Source organism: Papio anubis, chromosome 14 (genome assembly GCF_008728515.1).
Source record: "Papio anubis isolate 15944 chromosome 14, Panubis1.0, whole genome shotgun sequence".
Taxonomy (NCBI): domain Eukaryota; kingdom Metazoa; phylum Chordata; class Mammalia; order Primates; family Cercopithecidae; genus Papio; species Papio anubis.
Window position 1 is genome coordinate 69,746,707 of NC_044989.1, and position 25,076 is coordinate 69,771,782.

General features: G+C 43.0%; 1 protein-coding gene across 8 annotated transcripts in view; it reads right to left on the bottom strand.

Moving 5' to 3' along the window:
• Positions 1-21,428, bottom strand: part of NFU1 (NFU1 iron-sulfur cluster scaffold) — a 42,376-nt gene extending 20,948 nt beyond the window's left edge. For 2 of the 8 annotated variants that reach the window (XR_636560.2, XM_003908760.4), the window contains exons 1-5: positions 21,169-21,428; positions 15,856-15,959; positions 9,027-9,162; positions 4,743-4,809; positions 403-517 (exon numbers count right to left, since the gene is read on the bottom strand). Coding sequence is in view for 7 of the 8 variants with exons in the window: in XM_003908760.4 (XP_003908809.1) it covers positions 403-517; positions 4,743-4,809; positions 9,027-9,162; positions 15,856-15,959; positions 21,169-21,230 (484 nt within the window). In the remaining variant the exon portion in view is untranslated. Of the gene's footprint in view, positions 1-402; positions 518-4,742; positions 4,810-9,026; positions 9,163-15,855; positions 15,960-21,026; positions 21,046-21,080 lie in introns of those variants that run through there. The other 6 variants (XM_003908761.4, XM_009184355.2, XM_003908764.3 and 3 more) reach the window with 6 other exon arrangements.
• Positions 21,429-25,076: the final 3,648 nt, after the last annotated feature.

The window sequence follows — 25,076 nt, forward strand, 5'->3', positions numbered from 1 at the left end:
TTTTTTTATTTACTTTATGCTCTAGAATCTGACACTGTATGTTTAATATTTTATTTTAAATGAGTCTAAAGCAACTGTGGCAAAAGATAACATTTGTTTTGTTTTTCCCAAAAGCCCATTCTGTAACTTAATTAACATTTGTTAGATATGAGTGGAGGGCAAATTGGTGAGCATGATACTATTTTCTGCATGTTTGAAAATTTTTATAATTGAAAATTTTGGTTTTATATAGTAATGATAATTTATACACAAGTTTTCAAAATGATATCTAAATCTGCAGAGCTAAATATATTAAATGATAGAATTCTAAGTTCCTATGACTTCTAAAATCAAGGCAAATGTGAGGAAAATAGAAAAGTCTAAAAAAAGGGCAAATTTTAATTACTCAATACAACATGTTACCTGCTTCTCCTGAAGGTGTTTCCTCAGTAACTAGGGGTAAGCCAGATGCAAAGAAGTCCATGATTGTTGCATAAATATCTGGTTTCAGTAAATTCCAGTCTAAATCTTCATTTTCCTATAAACATTTAAAGGAAAATGCTGTATTTGCAGGCAAGGGCAGAGACCCATACAGAACGCTACCTTATACCTCTTTTTTTTTTTTTTTTTTTTTTTTTTTGAGGTGGAGTCTCACTCTGTTGCTCAGACTGGATGGAGTGCAGTGGCATGATCTTGGCTCACTGCAACCTCTGCCTCCTGCGTTCAAGCAATTCTCCTGCCTCAGCCTCCCAAGTAGCTGGGACTACAGGTGTGTGCCACCACAGCTGGCTAATTTTTTGTAGTTTTAGTAGAGATGAGGTTTCACCATGTTAGCCAGGATGGTCTCGATCTCCTGACCTTGTGATCCGCCTACCCCGGTCTCCCAAAGTGCTGGGATTACAGACGTGAGCCACTGCGCCCAGCCCCCTTATACCTCTTAAGAATCTTGTCCTGGCCAGGTATCGTAGTTCATGTCTAATCCCAACATTTTGGGAAGCTGAGGCAAGAGGACAGCTTGAATTCAGGAGTTCAAGACTAGCCTGGGCAACACAGTGAGACTTCATCTCTTTTCATATTTTTAAAAATAATAAATAAATGGAAAGGAAGAAAGAAAAAAGAGAGAAAAGAAGCAGAAAAAAGGAAAGGAGAAGAAAGGCAAGTAGGCGGGCGAAGGGAAGGGGAAGGGAAAAGGGAAAGGGAAAAGAAAAGAAATAAAAATAAGAAAAGAAAAGAGGAAAGGAAAGGAAAAGAAAAATATCTTTTCCTATAGACACACTATACCTATGCAATGGCAACCACTTCTGGAGAATGTATATTAGCTCCACATCTTAAAGGGTCCTGTTTAAATGAATTTCAGAAGATAAAATCTTAAAGATTCCCCCATTCATTAACTAATTCATTCACTTATCAAACTTCCATTGTTTTAATTTGATTTAAATGATTAAAAGACATTTTTCGTGATGTGAAGACAAAATATTAAATGGACTTTGTCTTTAAAAAGGATGATAAAGAGATACCCATTCTCTTAAAAAAATAGGATGTAATTGCTTGACCAAGTATATGTAACAGTCTACAACTATTCAAAAAATTTACTTACATATATTACTTAAAGGGTATGAAAGAAATTCAGCTGGGCGTGGTGGCTCACGCCTGTAATCCCAGCACTTTGGGAAGCTGAGGCAGGTGGATCGCCCGAGGTCAGGAGTTTGAGACCAGCCTGGCCAATATGGCGAAATCCCGTCTCTACTAATAATACAAAAATTAGCCAGGCGTGGTGGCAGAGGCCTGTAATCCCAGCTACTCGGGAGGTTGAGGAAGGAGAATCGCTTGAACCTGGGAGCCGGAGGTTGCAGTGAGCCGAGATCGCGCCACTGCCCTCCAGCCTGGGCGACAGAGTGAGACTCCGTCTCAAAAGAAAAAAGAAACAATATAGAGATAGTACATAAAAGGTGACATAAATGGGGACTGCTAAGGTTATAAAAGTAAAACTAGTGAAATATCTTAGTGATTGGGAATGGAAACTAGTTCTAGGTAATAAATCATTTGGAAAATAAATCAGAGTGTTACCTCAGATCTTCAATAAATAGCAGACTCTACTAAATAGGAAAATATTGGTAATAAAAATTAAAAAAAATCCTAAAGTTGTCTGAATGAGAAAAAAAGGCAGCATGTAAGCTGCAAATATACATATATATTTAGAAAAAAAAACCACAAATGATACATAAAGAAATCTAATTATCAACTGGAAATCAGAAGTAGAAACAGGTGATTGCTGAAGACATTCAGTAAAATGTGATAGTCCATGATGAGAAAGGTTACTGAAAGAAAACAAAACAAATCCAGTATTCCGTCTATTAAATACCAACGTGGGCAGAGGTGGTGGCTCACATGGTGGCTCACACCTTTAATCCCAACATTTTGGGAGGCTGAGACAGGAGGATTGTATGTGCCCAGGAGTTCGAGATCAGCCTGGGCAATATAGAAGGACACTGTTTCTACAATTAAAAAAAAAAAAAAAGAAAAAAAAATTAGCTGGGCATGGTGGCATGCACCTATAGTCCCAGCTACTCGGGAAGCTGAGCTGGGAGGATTGCTTGAAGCTGGGAGTTAGTGGTTGCAGTGACCCATGATCACACCACTATATTCCAGCCTGGAAAACAAAGCAAGATCCCATCTATATGGATGTGTACATAGATAGATACACACACACATACACATATAAGTATCAACATATACCCTAACTTGAGATATTATCTATTGGTTACGTCATTTCACTTAAGAAAAAATTGCAGAGCTAGGGCAATTTCAAATAGGGTAACTAAATAATGAAAGTAAGAGAGCTAAAAGATGACTTACTAAATCTAATCAAGAAAAATAGGAAAAGTAAAAAAAAAACAAAAACAAAAACAAAAAAAAACCCTTTAAGATATAATCACATTTTTACCTATAAAAAATTTTATATAGCATAGGCTATATGTAAAAGAACTAAATAACTTTTAAAACTAAATATATAATTTCCCACTTATGCCGGGCGCAGTGGGTCAAGTCTGTAATCCCAGCACTTCGGGAGGCCAAGACGGGCGGATCACGAGGTCAGGAGATCGAGACCATCCCGGCTAACATGGTGAAACCCCGTCTCTACTAAAAAATACAAAAAAACTAGCTGAGCGAGGTAGCGGGCGCCTGTAGTCCCAGATACTTGGGAGGCTGAGGCAGGAGAATGGCGTAAACCCGGGAGGCGGAGCTTGCAGTGAGCTGAGATCCGGCCACTGCACTCCAGCCTGGGCGACAGAGCGAGACTCCATCTCAAAAAATAAAAAAAAAAATAAAAATAATTTCCCACTTATAAAATAACTAGTTGTAAGAATTAGATAACATATATAAAGCACTAGTGCCATATCTGACATTGAATATATTAAATAAATGCTTATCCTTTCTTCCCCTTAAAAAATATGGAAGAAAGAAAACTGAAGAATGGGGGACTGGACATGGTGGTATGCACGTATAGTCCCAGCTACCAGGGAGGCTGAGGTGAGAGGATTGCTTAAGCTCAAGAGACTGAGGCTGCAGTTTGCCTAGATCATGCCACTGCACTCTGACCTGGGTGATGGAGTGAGACTTTGTCTCTAAATAAATAAATAGCTACAAGAGAATACTGGACTAGATGACTAGGTTTAACATGTCACTAACCCAGTACGTCCACTTTTTTTTTTTTTAATTTCTTTTTTGAAACAGAGTCTCACTCTGTCACTCAGGCTGGAGTGCAATGGCCCGATCTCGGCTCACTGCAAACTCGGCCTCCCGGGTTCACACCATTCTCCTACCTCAGCCTCCTGAGTAGCTGGGGCTACACGCACCCGCCACCACGCCCGGCTAATTTTTTTTGTATTTTTAGTATAGAAGGGGTTTCACTGTGTTAGCCAGAATGGTTTTGATCTCCTGACCTCGTGATCCGCCCGCCTCAGCCTCCCAAAGTGCTGGGATTACAGGTATAAACCACCACGCCTGGCCCCCAGCATATCCACTTTTAAGGACATAAAGAGCTCAGACAAATCCTTTCAAATTGCTTAAGGGGAGTTTAATAAATACTTGCGATTTTCACACAGTATCAAGCAAGTGATTTAAGTTAAGTGGATATATGTCAATCAACAGATTTAAAAGGATACATAGTTCAAATTTAAATAGTTCATGTCCCATTAATCTAGTAGACATAAAAAATGGAACAGGCCTTTCTAGTAGATGCCGCCTTGACTGTTGAAAAACACAGCATATTTTGGCTGGGCGTGGTGGCTCACGCCTGTAATCCCAGCACTTTGGAGGCTGAGGCGGGTGATCACCTGAGGTGAGGAGTTCTAGACCAGCCTGGCCAACACGGTGAAACCCTGTCTCTACCAAAAATACAAAAATTAGCAGGGCATGGTGGCAGGTGCCTGCAATCCCAGCTACTGGGGGTGGCGGGGGGCCAAGGCAGGAGAATCACTTGAATCCGGGAGGCAGAGGTGGCAGTGAGCCAAGATAGCACCATCGCACTGCAGCCTAGGGGACAAGAGCGAGACTTCGTCTCAAAAAAAAAGAAAGAAAAAGAAAAACATAGCATATTTCGCTTGATTTTTCTGACATTTAGAGGGCTAGAGAGTAAGACCCTGTCTCAAAAAAAATAAAAATTAAAATTAAAGAACAGAAAAATGGAAATGTTGGAGGCATTGGACTCAGAAAAAAATGAAAAGTATTTCGAGTCTTATTTTATATAATCCTATGTTTACCTTTGTGACAGTGATGAAATCTGGTCCAAAGAAGACACTTTTTACTCCTTCAATCCTAAATAACTGCCTGCAAAAAAAGAAAAAATAAGAGATTGATTATGCTTGATTATGGAAAAGTTTAAACATACACAAAAGTAGAGAAAAGCAAAAAACTCTCCACATATCCCTTGCAGCTTTAACAATTATCAACTCATGGCCAATTTTGTTTTATATTCCTACTCTACGATTTAGCAATCCCACACTATTTATCCAAAAGAAATAAAAACACATGCTCCACAAAGACTTGTACATAAATCTTTATAGCAGCTTAAAACAGCCACACATACAGAAAAATATGGAAATGTCCATCACCTGGTGAATGAATAGACTGCTATATCTATACTATCAATCATTCATTCAACAAATATTTGACACCTACTAAGTGCCAGGCACTGTACAAGCACTAAACAGACTATTTTCTTTTTTTTTTTTTCTCTTTTGAGATGGAGTCACCCTCTGTCACCCAGGCTGGAATGCAGTGGTTAAGACTGTGGCTCACTGCAACCTCTGCCTCTCGGGTTCAAGTGATTTTCCTACTCAGTCTCCCAAGTAGCTGGGATTACAGGCTCCTGCCACCACACCGGGCTAATTTTTGTATTTTTAGTAGAGACAGAGTTTCACCATATTGGCCAGGCTAGTCTTGAACTCCTGACCCCAGGTGATCTACCCGCCTCGGCCTCCCAAAGTGCTGGGATTACAGGCATGAGCCAGCACACCCAGCCTAAACAGACTATTTTCAAAAGACTATCTTGAAAAGAGATTTTGCCAACTGAACATCTGACAGAAATAATCTCTAACTAATCTATAACTGAATTAATTGGGGCTTTTTTACTTTTACATTTTTAATACAAAATATGAACTCATCCTTGATGTAAATGTTTCAGACAATAAAATTTAAATGCCCCTTGACCACCCTTACCAAATTCTGTTATCAGTTTCGTGTGTATTCTTCCAGATCTTTTTGTCAGTGCATTTGTTGTTCTGTGGTTTTTGCTTTCATATACATAATATCATATTGGACTCACTGTTCTGCAAGTTGCTTTTTTCACTTGTATGTCTCATATGTCTTTCTACGGCAGTAAATACATCCCTGCACATATCTTGGGCACATGTGCAAGTAACTTCTACGGTAGGGTTTTTAAAACCCAGTAGTGAGTTGTGGAATCATGTATGTAGTGATATGGTTTTATTTAATAAAATAAAACAGAACAACAGAAAGAGATGAAGAAAGGAAATTTAAGAATCTATTATCTATTGTAAGGGTGAAAAAAGAGTGAAAACTATCCCATCAAACACTTGTATCTCACACATACACACACATAATGTAAAACACTTTTTACTGTGACTTATATCAAAAAAGTACTAAAAACAGCCTGTAATTCTAGTACTTTGGAAGGACAGATCACTTGAGCTCAGGAGTCTGAGACCAGCCTGGGCAACATGATGAGACCTAGTCTCTACAAAAAATACCAAATTTAGCCAGGTAAGGTGGCATGTACCTATAGTCCCAATTACTTAAGAGGCTAAGGCAGGAGAATAGCTTGAACCCAGGAGGTGGAGGTTGCAGTGAGCCAAGATCATGCCATCACACTCCAGCCTGGGCGACAAAAGTGAAACCTTATCTCAGTAAATAAATAAATAAAAAGTAAAAAATAAAATATGAAAAACAAACACTCTAAGGTATATTCTTTTTTTTTTTTTTTGAGACAGAGTCTCGCTCTGTCACCCAAGCTAGAGTGCAGTGGCCGGATCTCAGCTCACTGCAAGCTCCGCCTCCCAGGTTCGCGCCATTCTCCTGCCTCAGCCTCCCGAGTAGCTGGGACTACAGGCGCCCGCCACCTCGCCCGGCTAGTTTTTTGTACTTTTATTTTAGTAGAGACGGGGTTTCACCGTGTTAGCCAAGATGGTCTCGATCTCCTGACCTCGTGATCCACCCGTCTCGGCCTCCCAAAGTGCTGGGATTACAGGCTTGAGCCACCGCGCCCGGCCTCTCTAAGGTATATTCTGAGAAGTGATATGTTTAAGTAAAAAAAAAAAAAAAAGTACTTGTTAATTATAAATTTTAAAAACAATTCCAGAGCTTAGCAAATCCCTAGGTTCCTTAAATGAGACATATAAAATGGCTGTATGTATAGAAATAGTTACCTAAGCTCTGTTTTCCGAGTATCCCTGGCAATCAGATTGAGGCTTCGGTTCCCAAAAATTTCAACTGATGCTGACTGACTCTAATATTCTTTATTATTAACTTCTCTAACTATCAGTTAAAAAGAGGTTCATCCCAACAATTTTATCATTTGTGCTTTTTTTTTTTTTTGAGACAGAGTCTCACTCCGTGGCCCAGGCTGGAGTACAGCGGCACAATCTCAGCTCACTGCAAGCTCCGCCTCCCGGGTTCACGCCATTCTCCTGCCTCAGTCTCCTGAGTAGCTGGGACTACAGACGCCTGCCACCACACCCGACTAATTTTTGATATTTTTAGTAGAGATGGAGTTTCACTGTGTTAGCCAGGATAGTCTCGATCTTCTGACCTCGTGATCCGCCCACCTCGGTCTCCCAAAGTGTTGGGATTACAGGCATGAGCCCCCGCGCCCGGCCCTGTGCTTTATCATCTCTAACATACAGTAGTCCCCCCTTATCCCCAGGGGATCCATTCCAATGCCCCCAGTGGATTCCTGAAACTACACATAGTATTGAACCCTGCAAGTACTATGTTTTTTTCCTATACATATATATCTATGATAAAGTTTAATTTATAAATTAGGCACAGTAAGAGATTAACCACTGATAATAAAATAGAACAATTATAACAATATGCCAGCAATATGCCAGTATCACTTCTTTAAGAGATGGCTACTAAGTGACCAATGATGTGGCAAGGGCGGGGGGGGGGGGGGCAACAGAGGGGAGGGCACAGGCAGACAGATAGTGTATATGACATGGATACACTGGAAAAGGGACAATTTATGCCCTAGGGAGGACAGAACAAGATTTCACCATGCTACTCAGAAAAGCAGCACAATTTAAAACTGATGAATTGTTTATTTCTGGAATTTTCCATTTAATACTTTTAGACTACGGCTGATCTTGGGTAACTGAAACCGGGGAAAGTGAAACCACAGATAAGGGGGGGCTTATGGTTTAAACATGCCTTTATCTGGTGAATTTTAAAACTGTCCCTACTGACTAGTTTTCATTTATAGTTCTGAATAGAGTATTTTAGAAATTACTTCATCTAGAAAGAACTACAAATTCAACTACCCTTATGAATAAAATAAGCAAGTTCTCATTATTTTTAAAAATCAGATTTTTAAGAGCTGAAATGGAAATTTACTATATTTATCAATTTGATGAATATTTTTTCTTAAGTAAAAACATAAGTTTTTATTTATTCATGCTATAGGTCTCTCAAATATATCGCTCTTCAGGAGAAAATTTTTTTAATATCAACTCTCATTTTTCTTTTCTGAGACAGGGTCTCACTCTCATGCCTAGGCTGGAATGTAGTGGCACAATCATGGCATCACAGCTCATAGTTTCCTTAACCTCCTGGGTTTAAGCGATCCTCCCACCTCGGTCTCCCTAGTAGCTAGGACTACAGACACGTATCACCACACTTGGCTAATTTTTGTACTTTTTGTAGACAAGGTTTCACCATGTTGCCCAGGCTGGTCTCAAACTCCTGAGCTCAAGTGATCCCCACCTCCTCAGCCTCCTCAACATTTTTGGGTTTTTTTTGAGACAGGGTCTCACTCTGTTGCCCAGGCTGGAGTACAGTGGCACCATTATGGCTCACTGCAGCCTCAACCTCCCAGGCTCAAACAATCCTCCCATCTCAGCCTCCTGCATAGCTAAGACAAGAGGTACACACCATCACACCCAGCTAAATTTGTGTGTGTGTGTCTGTGTGTGGTAGAGATGGGATCTCTGTGTGTGTGAGTGTGTGTGTGTGTGTATGTGTGTGTGGTAGAGATGGAGTCTTTCTATGTTGCCCCGGCTGGTCTCCAACTCCCGGACTCAAGCAATCCTCCCACTTCGGCCTCCCAAAGTGTTTGGATTACAGGGATGAGCCACTGCAACATGCCTTATTATTATTATTTTTTAATCTCTCATCTGAAAAGAAATTATTCTCTACACTTAAAAAAGAATGCGGTGCACACAGAAATGCAATAGTTAAATAAAGTTGTCTTAACCCCAAAGTCAGTTATTTGTGTTTCTTGGTAAAAGCAAATGAAAACAGTAATATACCTAGCCAGAGGGGAGCGAAATGCTGCAGCTGGGGTGGGAAAATCCATGGTCCTTGTCTCAAGAACTGGTTTTCCTGGTATAAACTTTAAGCTGTTGGGATTTGGAGTATCCTGTGTTTGAATAAACATGTATCTCACTAAAAAAAGGAAAAAGAAAATGTTATTCTAGAAAAAAACAGTTAACAAGTTTATAGACTAGGACATGCTCATTTGCACAGAACCAGAAGAAATAAGAAAAACTGGGGAAAAACCCAAGATTTTATTGCCCTGACAAAGCATTTATAAAGATAAGAAGGAAATATATTAATATATAGCCGAGCACAGTGGCTCACACCTGTAATCCCAGCACATTGGGAGGCCGAGGCGGGTGGATCACGAGGTCAGGAGTTCAAGAAATTCCTAGACTCAAACGATCCTCCCACCTCAGCCTTCCAAAGTGTTGGGATTACAGCGTGAGCGCTGTGCCCAGCCAATACTCTGATTATTTAAATAGTTATGTAATGAAACAGATTCCAGAAATAGTCTACACTTAAGTCTTATATATATTCATAATTCAGGAGTCCTATACATATTCTGTTTGGTGACTTTGTACCAATGGCTATCATAACCATAGACCACTTACTGCTGACATTAATACAGTAAAATGCTACATTCTCTTCTTTCCAAAGTGCCACCATTATTTTAAAGACAATAAAGTTAGCAATTTATAATAGTAATAATAAATATTTATTGTGTGCTTATTATATGCCAAATACAGAGTCAAAGGCGGTTTTGTTTGTTTTTTTCTTTTTTTGAGGTGGAGTCTCACTCTGTCGCCCAGGCTGGAGTGCATGATCTCGGCTCACTGCAAGCTCCACCTCCCAGGTTCACGCCATTCTCCTGCCTCAGCCTCCCGAGTAGCTGGAACTACAGGCGCCCACCACTACGCCTGGCTAATTTTTTTTGTATTTTTAGTAGAGATGGGGTTTCACCATGTTAGCCAGGATGGCCTCGGGCTCCTGACCTTGTGATCCACCCGCCTCGGCCTCCCAAAGTGCTGGGATTACAGAGGTGAGCCACTGTGCCCGGCCAAAGGCTTTTTAAAAAAATTTTTTTGTGGAGGTGGAGTCTCCCAATGTTGCTCAGGCTGGTCTCAAACTCCTGGCCTCAAGTGATTCTCCCACCTTGGTCTCCCAAAATAAAGTGCTGACATTACAGGTGTAAGCCATCATGTCCAGCTCTGGGGCCAAGTGCTTTATTTATTTATTTTTAATTAATTTTTTTTTTTTTTGAGACAGAGTTTTGCTCTTTTGCCCAGGCTGGAATGGAGTGGCACAATCGTGGCTCACTGCAACCCCCAACCCCCAAGGTTCAGCTGATTCTCCTGCCTCAGCCTCCTGAGTAGCTGGGATTACAGGCACAAACCACCATGCCCGGCTAATTTGCTAATTTTTGTATTTTTTAGCAGAGACAGGGTTTCACCATGTTGGCCCAGCTGGTCTCGAACTCCTGACCTCAGGTGATCCACCCGCCTCAGCCTCCCAAAGTGCTGAGATCACAGGCGTAAGCTACTGTGCCCGGCCTAATTTTTTTTTTTTTTTTTTTGAGACGGAGTCTCGCTCTGTCACCCAGGCTGGAGTGCAGTGGCCGGATCTCAGCTCACTGCAAGCTCCGCCTCCCGGGTTTATGCCATTCTCCTGCCTCAGCCTCCTGAGTAGCTGGACTACAGGCGCCCACCACCGTGCCCGGCTAATTTTTTGTATTTTTAGTAGAGATGGGGTTTCACCGTGATCTCGATCTCCTGACCTTGTGATCCGCCCGCCTCGGCCTCCCAAAGTGCTGGGATTACAGGCGTGAGCCACCGCGCCCGGCAATTTTTTTTTTTTTAAACTGGGTTTCACCATGTTGGCCAGGCTAGTCTCAAACTCCTCACCTCGAGTGATCCACCTACCTCAGCCTCCCAAAGTGTTGGGATTACAGGCGTGAGCCACCGTGCCTGGCCCAAGTGCTTTAAATGCATTTATGCCTTTAACAACCCTGTAAAGAAGGAACTCTTATTCCCATTTTACAAATGAAGACCCAGAGGCATAGTAAGTAACATAACAAAACACAACATAAGCAAGAATCTATGCAAATTACTTCCTGGGATATTTAAAATATATCTTTTCTGTTTAGAGACAAGGTCTCACATTGTACCCAAGCGAGAGTGCAGTGGCACAATCTTGGCTGACTACAACCTCTGCCTTCCGGATTCAAGCAATTCTCATGCCTCAGCTTCCCAAGTAGCTGGAACTATAGGTGTGCACCACCACAGCCAGCCAGTTTTTGTTAATTTTTTGTAGAGGTGGGGTTTCACCATGTTGGCCAGGCTGGTCTCGAACTCCTGGCCTCAAGTGATTCACCCACCTCGGCCTCCCAAAGTGCTAGGAATAAAGGCGTGAGCCACTGTGCCTGGCCTAAAAGATATCTTTACAGACTCTTCTTTTTTCGAGATGGAGTCTCACTTTGTCACCCAGGCTGGAGTGCAGTGGCGTGATCTCAGCTCACTGCAACCTCTGCCTCCCGGGTTCAAGCAATTCTCCTGCCTCAGCCTCCTGAGTAGCTGAGATTACCAGCATGTACCACCATGCCTGGCTAAGTTTTGTATTTTTAATAGAGACCAGGTTTCACCATGTTGGCCAGGCTAATCTCAAACTCCTGACCTCAGGTGATCCACCTGCCTTGGCCTCCCAAAATGCTGGGATTACAGGCATGAGCCACTGTGCCCGCCGACTCTTTTCTTATAATATCTTTTTTCTAGGACCATGATTAGATTGAGAATTGATTCACTAAAGCAATAAAGAGATAACACAATCTTTAATTTCCTATCTTGCTATTATGACAACAGCTTGCAGGACGAAAGGACAGTATTGGCGTTTTAACAGTTTTAAAACTATTAAACAGACCTGATTATTCCTTATGAAAATGAACCTTCTGGCAGGGGGCAGTGGCTCATGCCTGGAATCCCAGCACTTTGGGAGACCAAGGCGGCTGGATCACGAGGTCAGGAGTTCGAGACCAGCCTGGCCAACATGGTGAAACCCCCATCTCTACTAAAAATACAAAATTAACCGGGTGTGGTGGCGAGCACCTGTAATCCCAGCTACTCAGGAGGCTGAGGCAGGAGAATCACTTGAACCTGGGAGGCAGAGGTTGCAGTTAACTGGGATCACACCACTGCACTCCAGCCTGGGCAAAAAGAGCGAAACTCCATCTCAAAAAAAAAAAAAAAAAAAAAAAAGGCCGCGCATGGTGGCTCACGCCTGTAATCTCAGCACTCTGGGAAGTCAAGGCAGGTGGATCACAAGGTCAGGAGTTTAAAACCAGCCTGGCCAACATGGTGAAAACCCGTCTCTACTATAAATACAAACGTTAGCCAGGCATGGGAGCGTGTGCCTGTAGTCCCAGCTACTTGGGAGGCTGAGGCAGGAGAATCACTTGAACCTGGGAGGTGGAGGTTGCAGTGAACTGAGATTGCGCCATTATACTCCAGCCTGGGTAACAGAGTGAGACTCCGTCTCAGAAAAAAAAAAAAAAAGAAAATGAACCTTCTGAGTAAAAATAAATCCTCCGTCTTACAGCAGTATATTTAAATAGATTGACAATCGTATATAACAATTAAAATTTATTCAGTGCCTGGGCGCGGTGGCTCATGCCTGTAATCCCAGCACTTTGGGAGGCCAAGACAGGCGGATCACCTGAGGTCAGGAGTTCGAGAACAGCCTGGTCAACATGGTAAAACCCTGTCTCTACTAAAAATACAAAAATTAGCCAGGTGTGGTGATGTGCGCCTGTAATCCCAGCTACCCAGAAGGCTGAGGCAGGAACCCGGGAGGGGGAAGTTGCAATGAGCCATGATCCAGTCACTACACACTCCAGCCTGTGAGACATAGTGAGACTCTGTCTTAAAAAAAAGAAAAAATTATTCAGTGCCTATCATGTGCTGGGCAGGGTGCTAAGCACTTTACATGTATTATATCATTTAATCCTTACATCCTTTCAATGAGGTACTGTTTTTATCTTGTTTTATAATAAGGAGACTAAAGGTCACTCAGCTACTAAGTAACAGAGCCAGGATACAAAGCTGGACAATTTTGTAGGTGCTGACTTTCTTAGCCACCGTACATATCGCTAATCCTTATCTAACACTGCCAAGCATAATAGGAAAATACATTTAAGGTCAGTCTTCCTGTTCTAATTTTCATATCACCTATTTTAGGAGAGAGAATAAAATACCAAAAAGCAACAGTTTTATTTTAAATTTGAAAGAGTTTAAATTTGGCAAAACATATGGTTGGTACAAAAATGCTTTTCTTAGCCATTAGGGAAAAGGTTCTAATTTGACAACTGAGAGTCATTTTTGCACTTTGCCATGCAGTTCCAGCTAGCTGAAGTAAAACCATTTTGTGGATAAAGAAAAAAATTAAAGGTGAACTCCCATACATTTTGCTTAAGTCATTGTCCTAATCAGACAACCAGACAATTCCTAAAAAATGAAAAAATAACTGCAATGTCCAAGTACTTCTTTAAAATATGTATATTTCTAGTAAGACATTCTTCTGAAAATCTGTAAGGGAATGATTTTTCAATGACACATTAAAGAAAGGGCTGCCAACACTTTCTGTAAATAATCTTCTAACTCTGGTTCTGAACCAATCATTTCTTGCAGCTTGTATTAATAATTTATTGCTAACCAAAATCTGCACACAGTACTCTACTAATATTTGAAGAATTAAATCTGGCTTTGGCTGGGTGCATCAGCTCACACCTATAATCCCAGCACTCTGGGAGGCCAAGGCAGGAGGATCACTTGAGGGCAGAAGTTCGAGACCAGCCGGGCGCGGTGGCTCAAGCCTGTAATCCCAGCACTTTGGGAGGCCGAGACGGGCGGATCACGAGGTCAGGAGATCGAGACCATCCTGGCTGAGACCAGTCTGGGCAACACAGATCCTGTCTCTACAAAAAACTACAAGTTGTGGTGGCATGTGCCTGTAATCCCAGCTATATGGGAGGCTGAGGCAAGAGGATTGCTTGAGCCCAGGCATTAGAGGATGCAGTGAGCCAAGATTAAAAAAAAAAAAAAAAAAAAAAAAAAAATCTGGCTTTATTCTACGCAGTCAATTTGAGAAAACTATACCTGCAGAAAGCAAAATTTTTAGAAATCCTTGAGGGTAAAAACTACAAATGCAAAAAAAAAAAAAAGTCACTTAAGAGCATGTACTCTATACTGTCTAAAGTAGAAAGTATGAAGATGAATGACATAATCACAGAACTTTTTACTTTTGACAAAAAAGGCACGCACCACTGTGCCCAGATAATTTTTGTATTTTTTTGTAAAGACAGGGTTTGACCATGTTGCTGAGGCTGATCTCGAACTTCTTGGGCTCAAGGGATCTGCCCACCTCAGCCTCTCAAAGTGTTGCGATTACAGGCATGAATCACCACGCCAGCCTATTTCTTCCTATTATGCTTGGTACTAATAGGTACCTAAGGAGGTAGACGTAAACTCCTCCAAAATACAGATTAGTGATGCTTAAAGTCAATATCAATGACTAAAATTAATGGGTTTCCTATTTGAAAAGCTATATGACCACATATTTCAGTCCTACAAAGTTTAGAAGTCCAATTAAAGTGGTTTAATCAGGTGAGTTACTCAGTATTTACAATATTTATATCTAAACTATTCTGTGATTCAAGCAGTCAGGCAAGTCTGCAGGAAAGTGTTCCTCTTCTGGCCCCTGGCTACTGAAGGGGTAAGGTCTACCCTGATTTAAGTCATGCCCTTAGCCAGAATCAGCCAGAGTATGGCCACCGGAATGTGTTCAAGTCAGCAATGGAAAGGAGAGGCTGAATTTATATGCTTACAGCTCCATAACACATACAGGTATACATTTACATACATGCACACATGCAGACACACATACCCTCTCCCCTTAAAACTTCCCTAACTCTACATTATGGTCATCACACTTCAAATTATTTTCAAATCATATCTATTTCCCAAATTAAAGAAAATCAAGTATGTATCTTGTTAACAATCAAGATTATTAACAAAACCATAGTAATTAATTTTGACAAAAAAGTTTTTCTTTTTTTTGAATGTAGTGTTCTAAGGTCTGGATAAAAGCCAGAAATTTACTGATTTTAAGGGTATTCTTACCCAAAAAAAGTAAAACATTAGCTTGAAATACATACAATTCTTTGAAACACAATCCCCATTTGAAACTTCTTTTTGAGACAGGGTCCCACTCTGTCACCCAGGCTGGAGCACAGTGGTGTGATCATGGCTCACTGCAAGCTTGAACTCCTGGGCTAAAGGGATTCTCCCACCTCAGCCTCCCAAGCAGCTGGGACTACAGGTATGCACCACCATGCCCAGCTAATTTTTTGTATTTTTTGTAGAGATGGGGTTTCGCTGTATTGCCCAGGCTGGTCTCAAACTCCTGGGCTCAAGCAATCAACCTGCCTCAGTCTCTCAAAGAACTGGGATTACAGGCATGAGCCACCACACCCAGTCAGATTTTAACTTCTACAATATTTTCATTTTGGAAATCATTTGTTGAGCAACTCTTGTGTTGCAGCGGAAGTGTTATACAAGATACTGAGATTTCATAGATCTATTGGACAATGTCCTTGCAAATAAATTTTCTACTTAGAAGCCTATAAGAAAAATATGGCTTTTTTTCCTACATTCTTTCTATAGGCTTCTAAATAGAAAATATACAAATTCTCATCTTTTATGATCCACAAAATCCTAACACAGTTCCATTAGTTTCTGAAACACAATTGCTTTAAAAGAGGTGAAATTTTACCTGGGTTACAAAAGGCTGCAGGTAGTGGGAAAAGTGGTCTTTGTACAAATTGATGCAGAGGCTGTTTCTTAATGGTGTATGGATTCTTCAACATATGAAAGAACCTATATTTAAAAGCACATAATGAATGACATTTTAAGAGCTCTAATCTTTTAAAATTGGTTTCTACTTCTCATGTATAGACCTATGTAAAATTTAAACATAACCAGCAATAGAAATAATTAGAGAACTGACTTTTCATTTTCCATCTACATTATTTCCACTTACTTAGGCAAGCAATATCTATAAACAATTCAAAATCAGGTAGAGCTTAAATGGAAATTCCTACCCTTGATAACTGGGTGTGCACAGGATAATATAAAATCCAGGTAAAAGAAATAGAATTGGGCCGGGTGCAGCGGCTCACACCTGTAATCCCAGCACTTTGGGAGGCCGAGGCAGGTGAATCACCTGAGGTCGGGAGTTCAAGACCAGCCTGACCAACATGGAGAAACCTCATCTCTACTAAAAATACAAAATTAGCTGGGCATGCTGACACATGCCTGTAATCCCAGCTACTCGGGAGGCTGAGGCAGGAGAGTCGCTTGAACCCAGGAGGTGGAGGTTGCCGTCACGCCTAGTAATCAGCCAGTGCACTTTAGCCTGAGGCAACAAGGCGGGTGGATCACAAGGTCAGGAGATCGAGACCACAGTGAAACGCCGTCTCTACTAAAAATACAAAAAAAATTAGCCGGATGCAGTGGCAGGTGCCTGTAGTCCCAGCTACTCAGGAGGCTGAGGCAGGAGAATGGCATGAACCCGGAAGGCAGAGCTTGCAGTGAGCTGAGATCCGGCCACTGCACTCCAGCCTGGGTGACAGAGCGAGACTCTGTCTCAAAAAAAAAAAAAAAAAACAAAAACCAAGAAACAGAATTGTATCTACATTAGTAATTTATAACCCATAGTCCCAGACTCTTGGTTAGGCACAAAGGAAGCAAATAACTATAAACTTTTTCCTTTTTAAAAAATATTTAGAATTAGGCAATAGAGTCACATGGTTCAAAATTGATAAGGATAAAAGCATATACAGTGAAAGTCTCCCTCCTTTCCTGTCCCTTACCACGTTTCCCTCTCTCAAGATAACCTGTATTACCTGTTTTGAAAAGTATTTCAATACTTCAAAAAATCTAAAAGAAAATATACTATTGGGCTGAGGGTGGTGGCTCACACCTGTAATGCCAGCACTTTGGGAGGCCAAGGTGGGTGGATCACCTGAGGTCAGGAGTTCGAGACCAGCTTGGCCAACATGGTGAAACCCCGTCTCTACTAAAAATACAAAAACTAGCTGGGAGTGGTGGTGGGCGCCTGTAATCCCAGCTACTTGGGAGGCTGAGGCAGAGGAAACACTTGAACCTGGGAGGTGGAGATTGCAGTGAGCCGAGATCGCACCACTGCACTCCAGCCTGGACCAAAGAGCGAGACTTCATCTCCAAAAAAAAAGTATACTATTGTCCTTTTTGTTTTTGAGATGGAGTCTTGCTGTTGTTGGCCCAGGCTGGAGTGCAATGGCACAATCTCGGCTCACTGCAACCTCCGTCTCCCAGGTTCCAGCAATTCTCCTGCCTCAGCCTCCTGAACAGCTGAGATTACACGTGCCTGCCACCATGCCCGGCTAATTTTTGAATTTTTTAGTAGAGATGGAGTTTCACCACGTTGGCCAGGATGGTCTCGAACTCCTGACCTCAGGTGATCTGCCAGCATCGGCCTCCCAAAGTGCTGAGATTACGGGCATGAGACATCGTGCCTGGGCCCGTCCTTTTTTTTTTTTTTGAGATTGAGTCTCACTTTGTTGCCCAGGCTGGAGTGCAGTGATGCGATCCCGGCTTACTGCGACCTCCACCGCCTGGGTTCAAGCGATTCTCTTGCCTCAGCCTCCCTAGTAGCTGGGATTACAGGTGTATACCATCACACCCGGCTAATTTTTGTATTTTTAGTAGAGACAGGTTTCATCATCTTGGCCAGGCTGGTCTTGAACTCCTGACCTCATGATCCACCCGCCTTGGCCTCCCAAAGTGCTGGGATTACAGGCGTGAGCCACCATGCCCGGTCTCTAACTTTACTCTTATAGAGAAAACATAATTGGCTATTTTTGATGGCTTTGACAAACTGAAAACAAAGGAAGAAAAGAAAAGCAAATATTACTGGAAAAGGAAGTAAAAGGAGACTTTAGTAGTGAAAATTCTTAAAATCCTAATGCAATTTACTTTAAAATCCAGTTTACTTGAAAATATCATCGCTCTCCATTACAACTGCCACTTCATAGGAGTCATGGAAAAATTTTAAGCACAAGAGTCATTTATAATTGCCAATGGGTTCAGATACAGCTAATTCATCAATACAGGGGATTCGCAATAGTTTAATTCACGCGGAGCTAGCTGAAAGGGAGACTGGAGTTTCAGTACTCAGTCTCTCTGGATCTGAGTCTAGGGGTTTTCAAGGATAGACTGGCAGGCCAGGGAATGGGTGCTGCTGATTGGTTGGGGATGCAATCATAGGGGTGTGGAAAATGGTCCTCCTGAGTGTTCAGTCCGTTTATGGGTGGAGCCACAGAACCAGTCAGAAATGCAAAAACCCGAAAAGGCTAATCTTAGGTTCTACAAGAGTGATGTTTTCTGCAGGAGTAATTGGGGAAGTTGCAACTCTTATGACCTCCAGAATAATGGCTGGTAATCATTTATATCTACATCTTAGCAGAATTCAGGCTCTTTTCATCCTCCCAACCCAATGGTCTTTCATTAGCCTTACAAAGATGGTTTAATTTTGGGAAAGGGCTATTATCATTTAAACTATAAACTTAATGTCTCCCAAAGTTAGCTTGGCCCAAGCCTGGGAATGGGCAGTCTAGAGGTTAAAGGCAAAATGGTGGTTGCTTAGAACGGTCTTTCACTGTCATAATTTTCTGTTAAAATGTTTTGCAAAGGCAAAAATTGTGACCATACACAAGATCACATTTATCTAATTATTTGCTGCTTAAAATAGGCAAGAAGCAACAGGGGCTGTCACATTTTTTTCTCTACCAAAACTGAAATTCTTCTTGTGGAAAAGAATGAGTGAGCACCGATTAAGTGTTAATAGAATACAGATTAACTTTTTCCAACCTTCGGTAATCATTATATGCCATTGATAAGCAAAAGACTACTTTACTGGGATACTGTGGGGCTGTAACCCACATAGTTTCTTTTTTTTTTTTTTTTTTTTTTTTTTTTTTTTTTGAGACGGAGTCTCGCTCTGTCGCCCAGGCTGGAGTGCAGTGGCCGGATCTCAGCTCACTGCAAGCTCCGCCTCCTGGGTTCACGCCATTCTCCTGCCTCAGCCTCCCGAGTAGCTGGGACTATAGGCGCCCGCCACCACGCCCGGCTAGTTTTTTGTATTTTTTAGTAGAGACGGGGTTTCACCCTGTTAGCCAGGATGGTCTCGATCTCCCGACCTCGTGATCCGCCCGTCTCGGCCTCCCAAAGTGCTGGGATTACAGGCGTGAGCCACCGCGCCCGGCCCCACATAGTTTCTTAGACGCTATTGGAGAGATAAAAGGATTGGCACTGAAGATTCAAGAGAACAATGGAATCAACACTGAATGGGAATCAAATAATCTGTAAGTCCTGACTGCCACTCCCCACACTAGCTCCAAACAGTGTTGATCACAGTAAGAGCTGTCACTCCTTTATTTATTTTGAGATGGAAATAATCTCGCTTTTCTCGCTCTGTCGCCCAGGCTAAAGTGCAGTGGCGTGATCTTGGCTCACTGCAACCTCCACCTCCCTGGTTCAAGCAATTCCCCTGCCTCAGCCTCCCGAGTAACTGGGATTACAGGCACACACCACCACGCCCGGCTTTTTTTTTTTTTTGGATTTTTAGTTTCATCATGTTGGCCAGACTGGTCTCGAACTCCTGACCTCAGCCAATCCGCCTGGCTTGGCCTCCCAAAGTGCTGGGATTACAGGCGTGAACCACTGCGCCCGGCACACCACTTTAAATTATATGAATCTATTACAGCACTCATGACTTTGTCATTATTTGTTAACATATTTTTCTTGCTAGACTGCATACTCATTAAGGGGAGAAACTATCTTCATTTCCAGCTGCTAGCACAATGGCCTCACTTCTTCATCTCTACAATGAGATTAATTTCGCAGCTACCTCATAAAGAATCCAGAGAATCCATGCAAAGTGCTTAAACCAGTGCCAGGCCATGCAGTAAGTGCTCAATAAATGGCAGCTGCTACCATTATTTAATTGGTGCCCAATAATTACTAATTGAGTGAAGTTCAAGGTTTGGAGTAAAAATGCCTTTTTCTATAGTTCAGTATCTAAATCTGTGAATACTCTGGAATTTGGAAATACACTAGAAGAATAATATTCTTATCCCTTCAACCCAGGGGAAAAGCAGCACAATGAATAGAGGAAGCACATTCCGACATACAGGTTTAAAGTCTTGTTTTTAAACCAAGTCTTGTTTTTACATTATTCAAGGAAGACATCTACTCAAACACAGGAGATAACTAACAAAAAATTCTACCAACTTAAACCTTTTTAGGATATACATTTAAACTTCAAGAGCACCATTAACACTAAAATGTCAAATACTCAAGAGGGCAAACTCTTGTAGGCCATTTTCTCCAGACGTAAAATTAAGGTACACCTACATAAATGTCCTCTTAGCAATGTTCACAGAAGTCTTTGAAACTCAAAGGTACGGCTCAGGGAAGGGGGAAAAACAAGGGAACAGAGTGGGCTTAATGGTGACGGGTGCAGGGAATCTAGGGGTCTGAATTCTCGTCGGAGTTCCATCACTTAGAAACTGTGTGACCTTGGACATGTTACCTCCTCTTTCAGGGTCTTACTGGGAAAATGAGGAAACGAGACAAGGTATTTTCTTCCTTTCTGTGTGACATTCTGATTCTGTTTAGAAGAGGAGGGAATGCACCTCGTAAAGGGCCTGGGGGCGGGAGAGGCACACGATTTAAAAACAGCTCCTCCGTTCTGGCTCTACAGCCAGTCTCTACAAGCTTCCATACCGCACAGACTCAAGCACTGGGTCTCTAAGCCTGAGACGAAGCTCCACAGAGTCCGCCCGGATTAGGACACAGAAGCGCCGAGCTCCCGCACCGACGGCTATACACCTCAGGGCTCACCCCCAACTGCGGCGACAGGGCGGACCCGCCGGCTCCATCAGATGCACTACCCACCCGCCTCGAGAGGGTCTGCAAGGCGGCGACCGCTCCGCTGGCTAAGCCCAACGGCACACCTATTCGGAGCTCCAGGCTCTTCACCTACCGCCTGCGCAGCCCCGCGGCAACAGCCGCAGTTCCCCAGCCCCGCCTGGCCGCGGTCGCCATCTTACTCCGGAGTGCGCAAGGGTCTCCCTGACAGCGCCACAAAAAATCGGCGCAGGCGCAGGCTGGCCGGTAGCTGGGCGGGCACTGGGAAGAGCCCACCCTACCGGCTGCGGGCGGCCCTGCTGCGGCTAAGAGCGGTGGCCTACACTCCGAGGTTTGCAGCCTACTGCGTCACCCTGACCAAGACAGGCCAGGAAACCTTTGCTGTTTGCGCCGGCGCCTGGTTAATTAACGCAGCACCCTGAACGCATGCGTGTTTCCGTCCATACTTTGCTTTCCCTGCTGGCGGGGTTCTTAGCAGGTGCTGGTGCTGCGGTTGCGAATGCTGTTTTCCGTCCCTAAACCTGACCCATTCCCTCGTGTAGGACCCTACTCAGCCTCCAGGCCCAGCTCAGTGACTGCCCCCAAAGACACCCCAGAGCATTCCCTCTCAAAGGTTCTCGCATTTCTCCTGCCCTTTTCCCATGGGTCTGATGTGGACCTGTGTCTAACCCTTCCTCATAGCTGTGCTTGTCGCCTGCCGCTTCATCATCTTGGACCAACCCTCACAGAGCACGTATCTGGCACAGTGCTACCCTTCTCTGGATTAACATGAGCGTTTGACTAGTTTCCAGAGCAGAGTGCCAAAGCCCATTCCTATTCTTCCAGAACCTTCCTGGAGTGTTCAGTTTTCTCTAGGACAACGGTTCTCAAAGTGCGGACTAGGGGCCAAAAAAAGCAGAACACGTTAGAAATGCACGTTAGAAATCCTGGGCCCCACTTTATACTTACTGAGGCACAATCTCTATAGGTGGAGACTGGAAATCTTTTTGTTACTTGTTTTGTTTTTTTTTTTAAATTTTTCTAGAGACAGGGTCTATCTCTGTCGCCCAGGCTGGAGGGCAGAAGTGCGATCATAGCTCACCAAAACCAACTCCTGGGCTCAAGTGATTCATCCTCCAGCCTCAGCCTCCCAAAGCACTGGGATTACAGGTGTGAGCCACCATGCCTGGCTATTTTTAGTAGTAGTAGTAATAGTAGTAGTAATAGTAGTAGTAGTAGTAGTTTTGTAGAGAAGAGGCCTCCCTATATTGCCTGGGCTGCTCTTGAACTCTGCTGGCCTCCAGTGATCCCTCTTGCGTGGGCCTCTAAAAGCTCTTAGGTTACCTCGCCCTGCCTAGTAATGTTTTAACAAACCCTTCCCGGGATTCTGATGCCAGCTAAAATTTGAGAATCACTGTTCTGGAAGACAGAGGACTGGTTTCTAGAATGGAAACAGGTTGTTGAACAGATTGAGGCCACACCCAAGCAACCCTAGTAATTTCTATGGCCCGGAGACACATCTAAGAGGGTGGGTGGGTTTCAGGCCTGCAGCTTGCCCCGGCCTGGACACTGAGTGGGCTGTGCCTCCTCCCAGTTTGGTTCATTTCCCAATGCTGTGTACTTGCTTTTAACCACTAGTGGTATTCCCCCACCCAACCCCGCCACCCCGTCACACACACACACACGCACACGCACACGCACGTGCATTCTAGACTGCAAGGCAGTCCAAGCCTCTCTTGTTGACCCTGAATCAAGAATAAAATGTGGCTCTTCCACCTGGGAACAAGCGTTCTTCTTGGACTTCAATTTTTCCCTCTCTTATGGATTCCTTATCATAAGAAAAATCCTGCCTTGCCCCAAATCCTCTTCCACTGTCTTTTCTTCCCTTCGAAGCCAAGTGGCTCAAAAAAATTGTCTGCACTCTTAGTCTCTAGTTTTTCACTTCCCACTCCTCAAACTCCTGAAACAAGGCTTCTGTGTCCCACCATTCCTAGGGCCTGCTCTAGTCAAACCACCCACAGCCTCTGTGCTACTAACCTCAAGGACCCTTTTCCATCCTTTCTTGACCTCCACAACATCAGAGGCTGAGGAGCTCTCCCTCTCTTTTATAATCTCGTTTCTTGACTTTCCAGGAACCACAAATTTTCCCTATTTTCCCTTCTACCTTTTTGGTTAGTCCTCCCAGATTCCCTTGCAGGGTTTCATCTGCTTGCCCCTCAGTGTTGGTGCTTTTTGGGCTCCCATTCCAGGCCCTGTTCTCTTCCCCTTCTTTTGTGATTGACAAATTTCACTAATTAGCATTTCTTTCTTCTTTTTTTTTTTTTTTTGAGACGGATTCTCGCTCTGTCGCCCAGGCTGGAGTGCAGTGGTGTGATCTCGGCTCACTGCAAGCTCCGCCTCCCGGGTTCACGCCATTCTCCTGCCTCAGCCTCCCGAGTAGCTGGGACTACAGGCACCCGCCACAACGCCCGGCTAATTTTTTTTGTATTTTTAGTAGAGACGGGGTTTCACCGTGTTCGCCAGGATGGTCTCGATCTCCTGACCTCGTGATCCGCCCGCCTCGGCCTCCCAAAGTGCTGGGATTACAGGCGTGAGCCACCACGCCCGGCCACTAATTAGCATTTCTGTCAGCCACTAGAATATGTTTCTCTCTCTTGCAAAAACTGGGTTAACAAAACATTTGTTTTTGCCAATTATTGATCACTTACATTAAATGGAAACAAAGCAGATTAGAAACAGTGTGTATAGGATGATCTCATTTATATAAAATTGTGTGTCTGTGTGTGCTTGTATATGTGTGCACAAGAGGTATCTGGAAAGCAGATTGTCAGCTTTCTCGCCCACAAGCCCATCTTTAGTTCCTTAAATATGATAAATTATTTCTCACCTTAGGGCCTTTGCATAAGTTCTTCCCTCTACTGGGAATGCCTTTCCCCTCCTCTTTTCTTAACTCCCTTGTACTAATTCCCCCAGGTTTGCGCCTAAATATCCCTTCTTTAGGGGGCCTTCCCTTTGCCTCATTCCATCTCAATCTAAATTGTCTCCTCTGTCAGCCTCTCTCAAAACATGCTTTTTCTTTCATAACACATTCTTACAACTTGAAATGATGGATTTGGATACTGATTAATGATCCTTTCCCCTGCTATACTCTAAACGTATGAAGGACATGTCAGTCTCTCTTTTTTTTCTTTTTGAGATGGGGGGTCTCACTCTGTCACCCAGGTTGAAGTGCAGTGGTACAATCATAGCTCACTGCAGCCTCGAACTCCTGGGATAAAGCAGTGCTCCTGCCTCGGACTCCTGAGGGACATGTCAGCCTCCTTACTTTTGTATCCTTAGCACCTAGTATGTGCCTGGCACACAGTAGGTGCTCAAAAAGTATTTGTTGACTGAATGAATGGAGTCATCTCAACCCTTTGTCAAATTCAGTACACTTTTTCATGCTGTGTGAGGGTTGTGTGGACAGCAGAAAGGGGAAGTCAGGAAGGAAAGGGTGGTCCGGTCCAGTTCACCCCCTAGCCTGGTGCTGTGCCAAGCCAGGGTGCCGCATTTTATGGAGAAGACTATATCCAGTAGCATGTGAAACTAGGGACAGCAGCCAGGAGCGGAGGTGAAAGAGCCTTTCCTTCTTCCCATATATACTAGAGAGGGCGACTCTTTAGGAAAAAGAACAAATACAATTTGAGATATCTGTAGCTCTATTTATAACCCTCTGTAACACATACAGATACACATACACACACAGCATTATACATACATTTATAATAACTGATAGACAACTGATACTTTCTCTAATATTTTAGCAAAGATATTTTATTGGTTGACTAAGAAGATTACCAGACTATGTGACAAGGACCAAAAGGTCATTTACTCATACATCTATTCATTCATTCAATAACTATTCATTCAATGAATGTTAATGAATAGGATTGTGGCAGACAACCAGGTACCTCGCAATATCTATTTCCCCCTTCTTCCTTACTTGTGAACACTGATTTTGTTCAGATAGCAATGAGTCCAATTTAAGAAACCTATTTCTCAGCC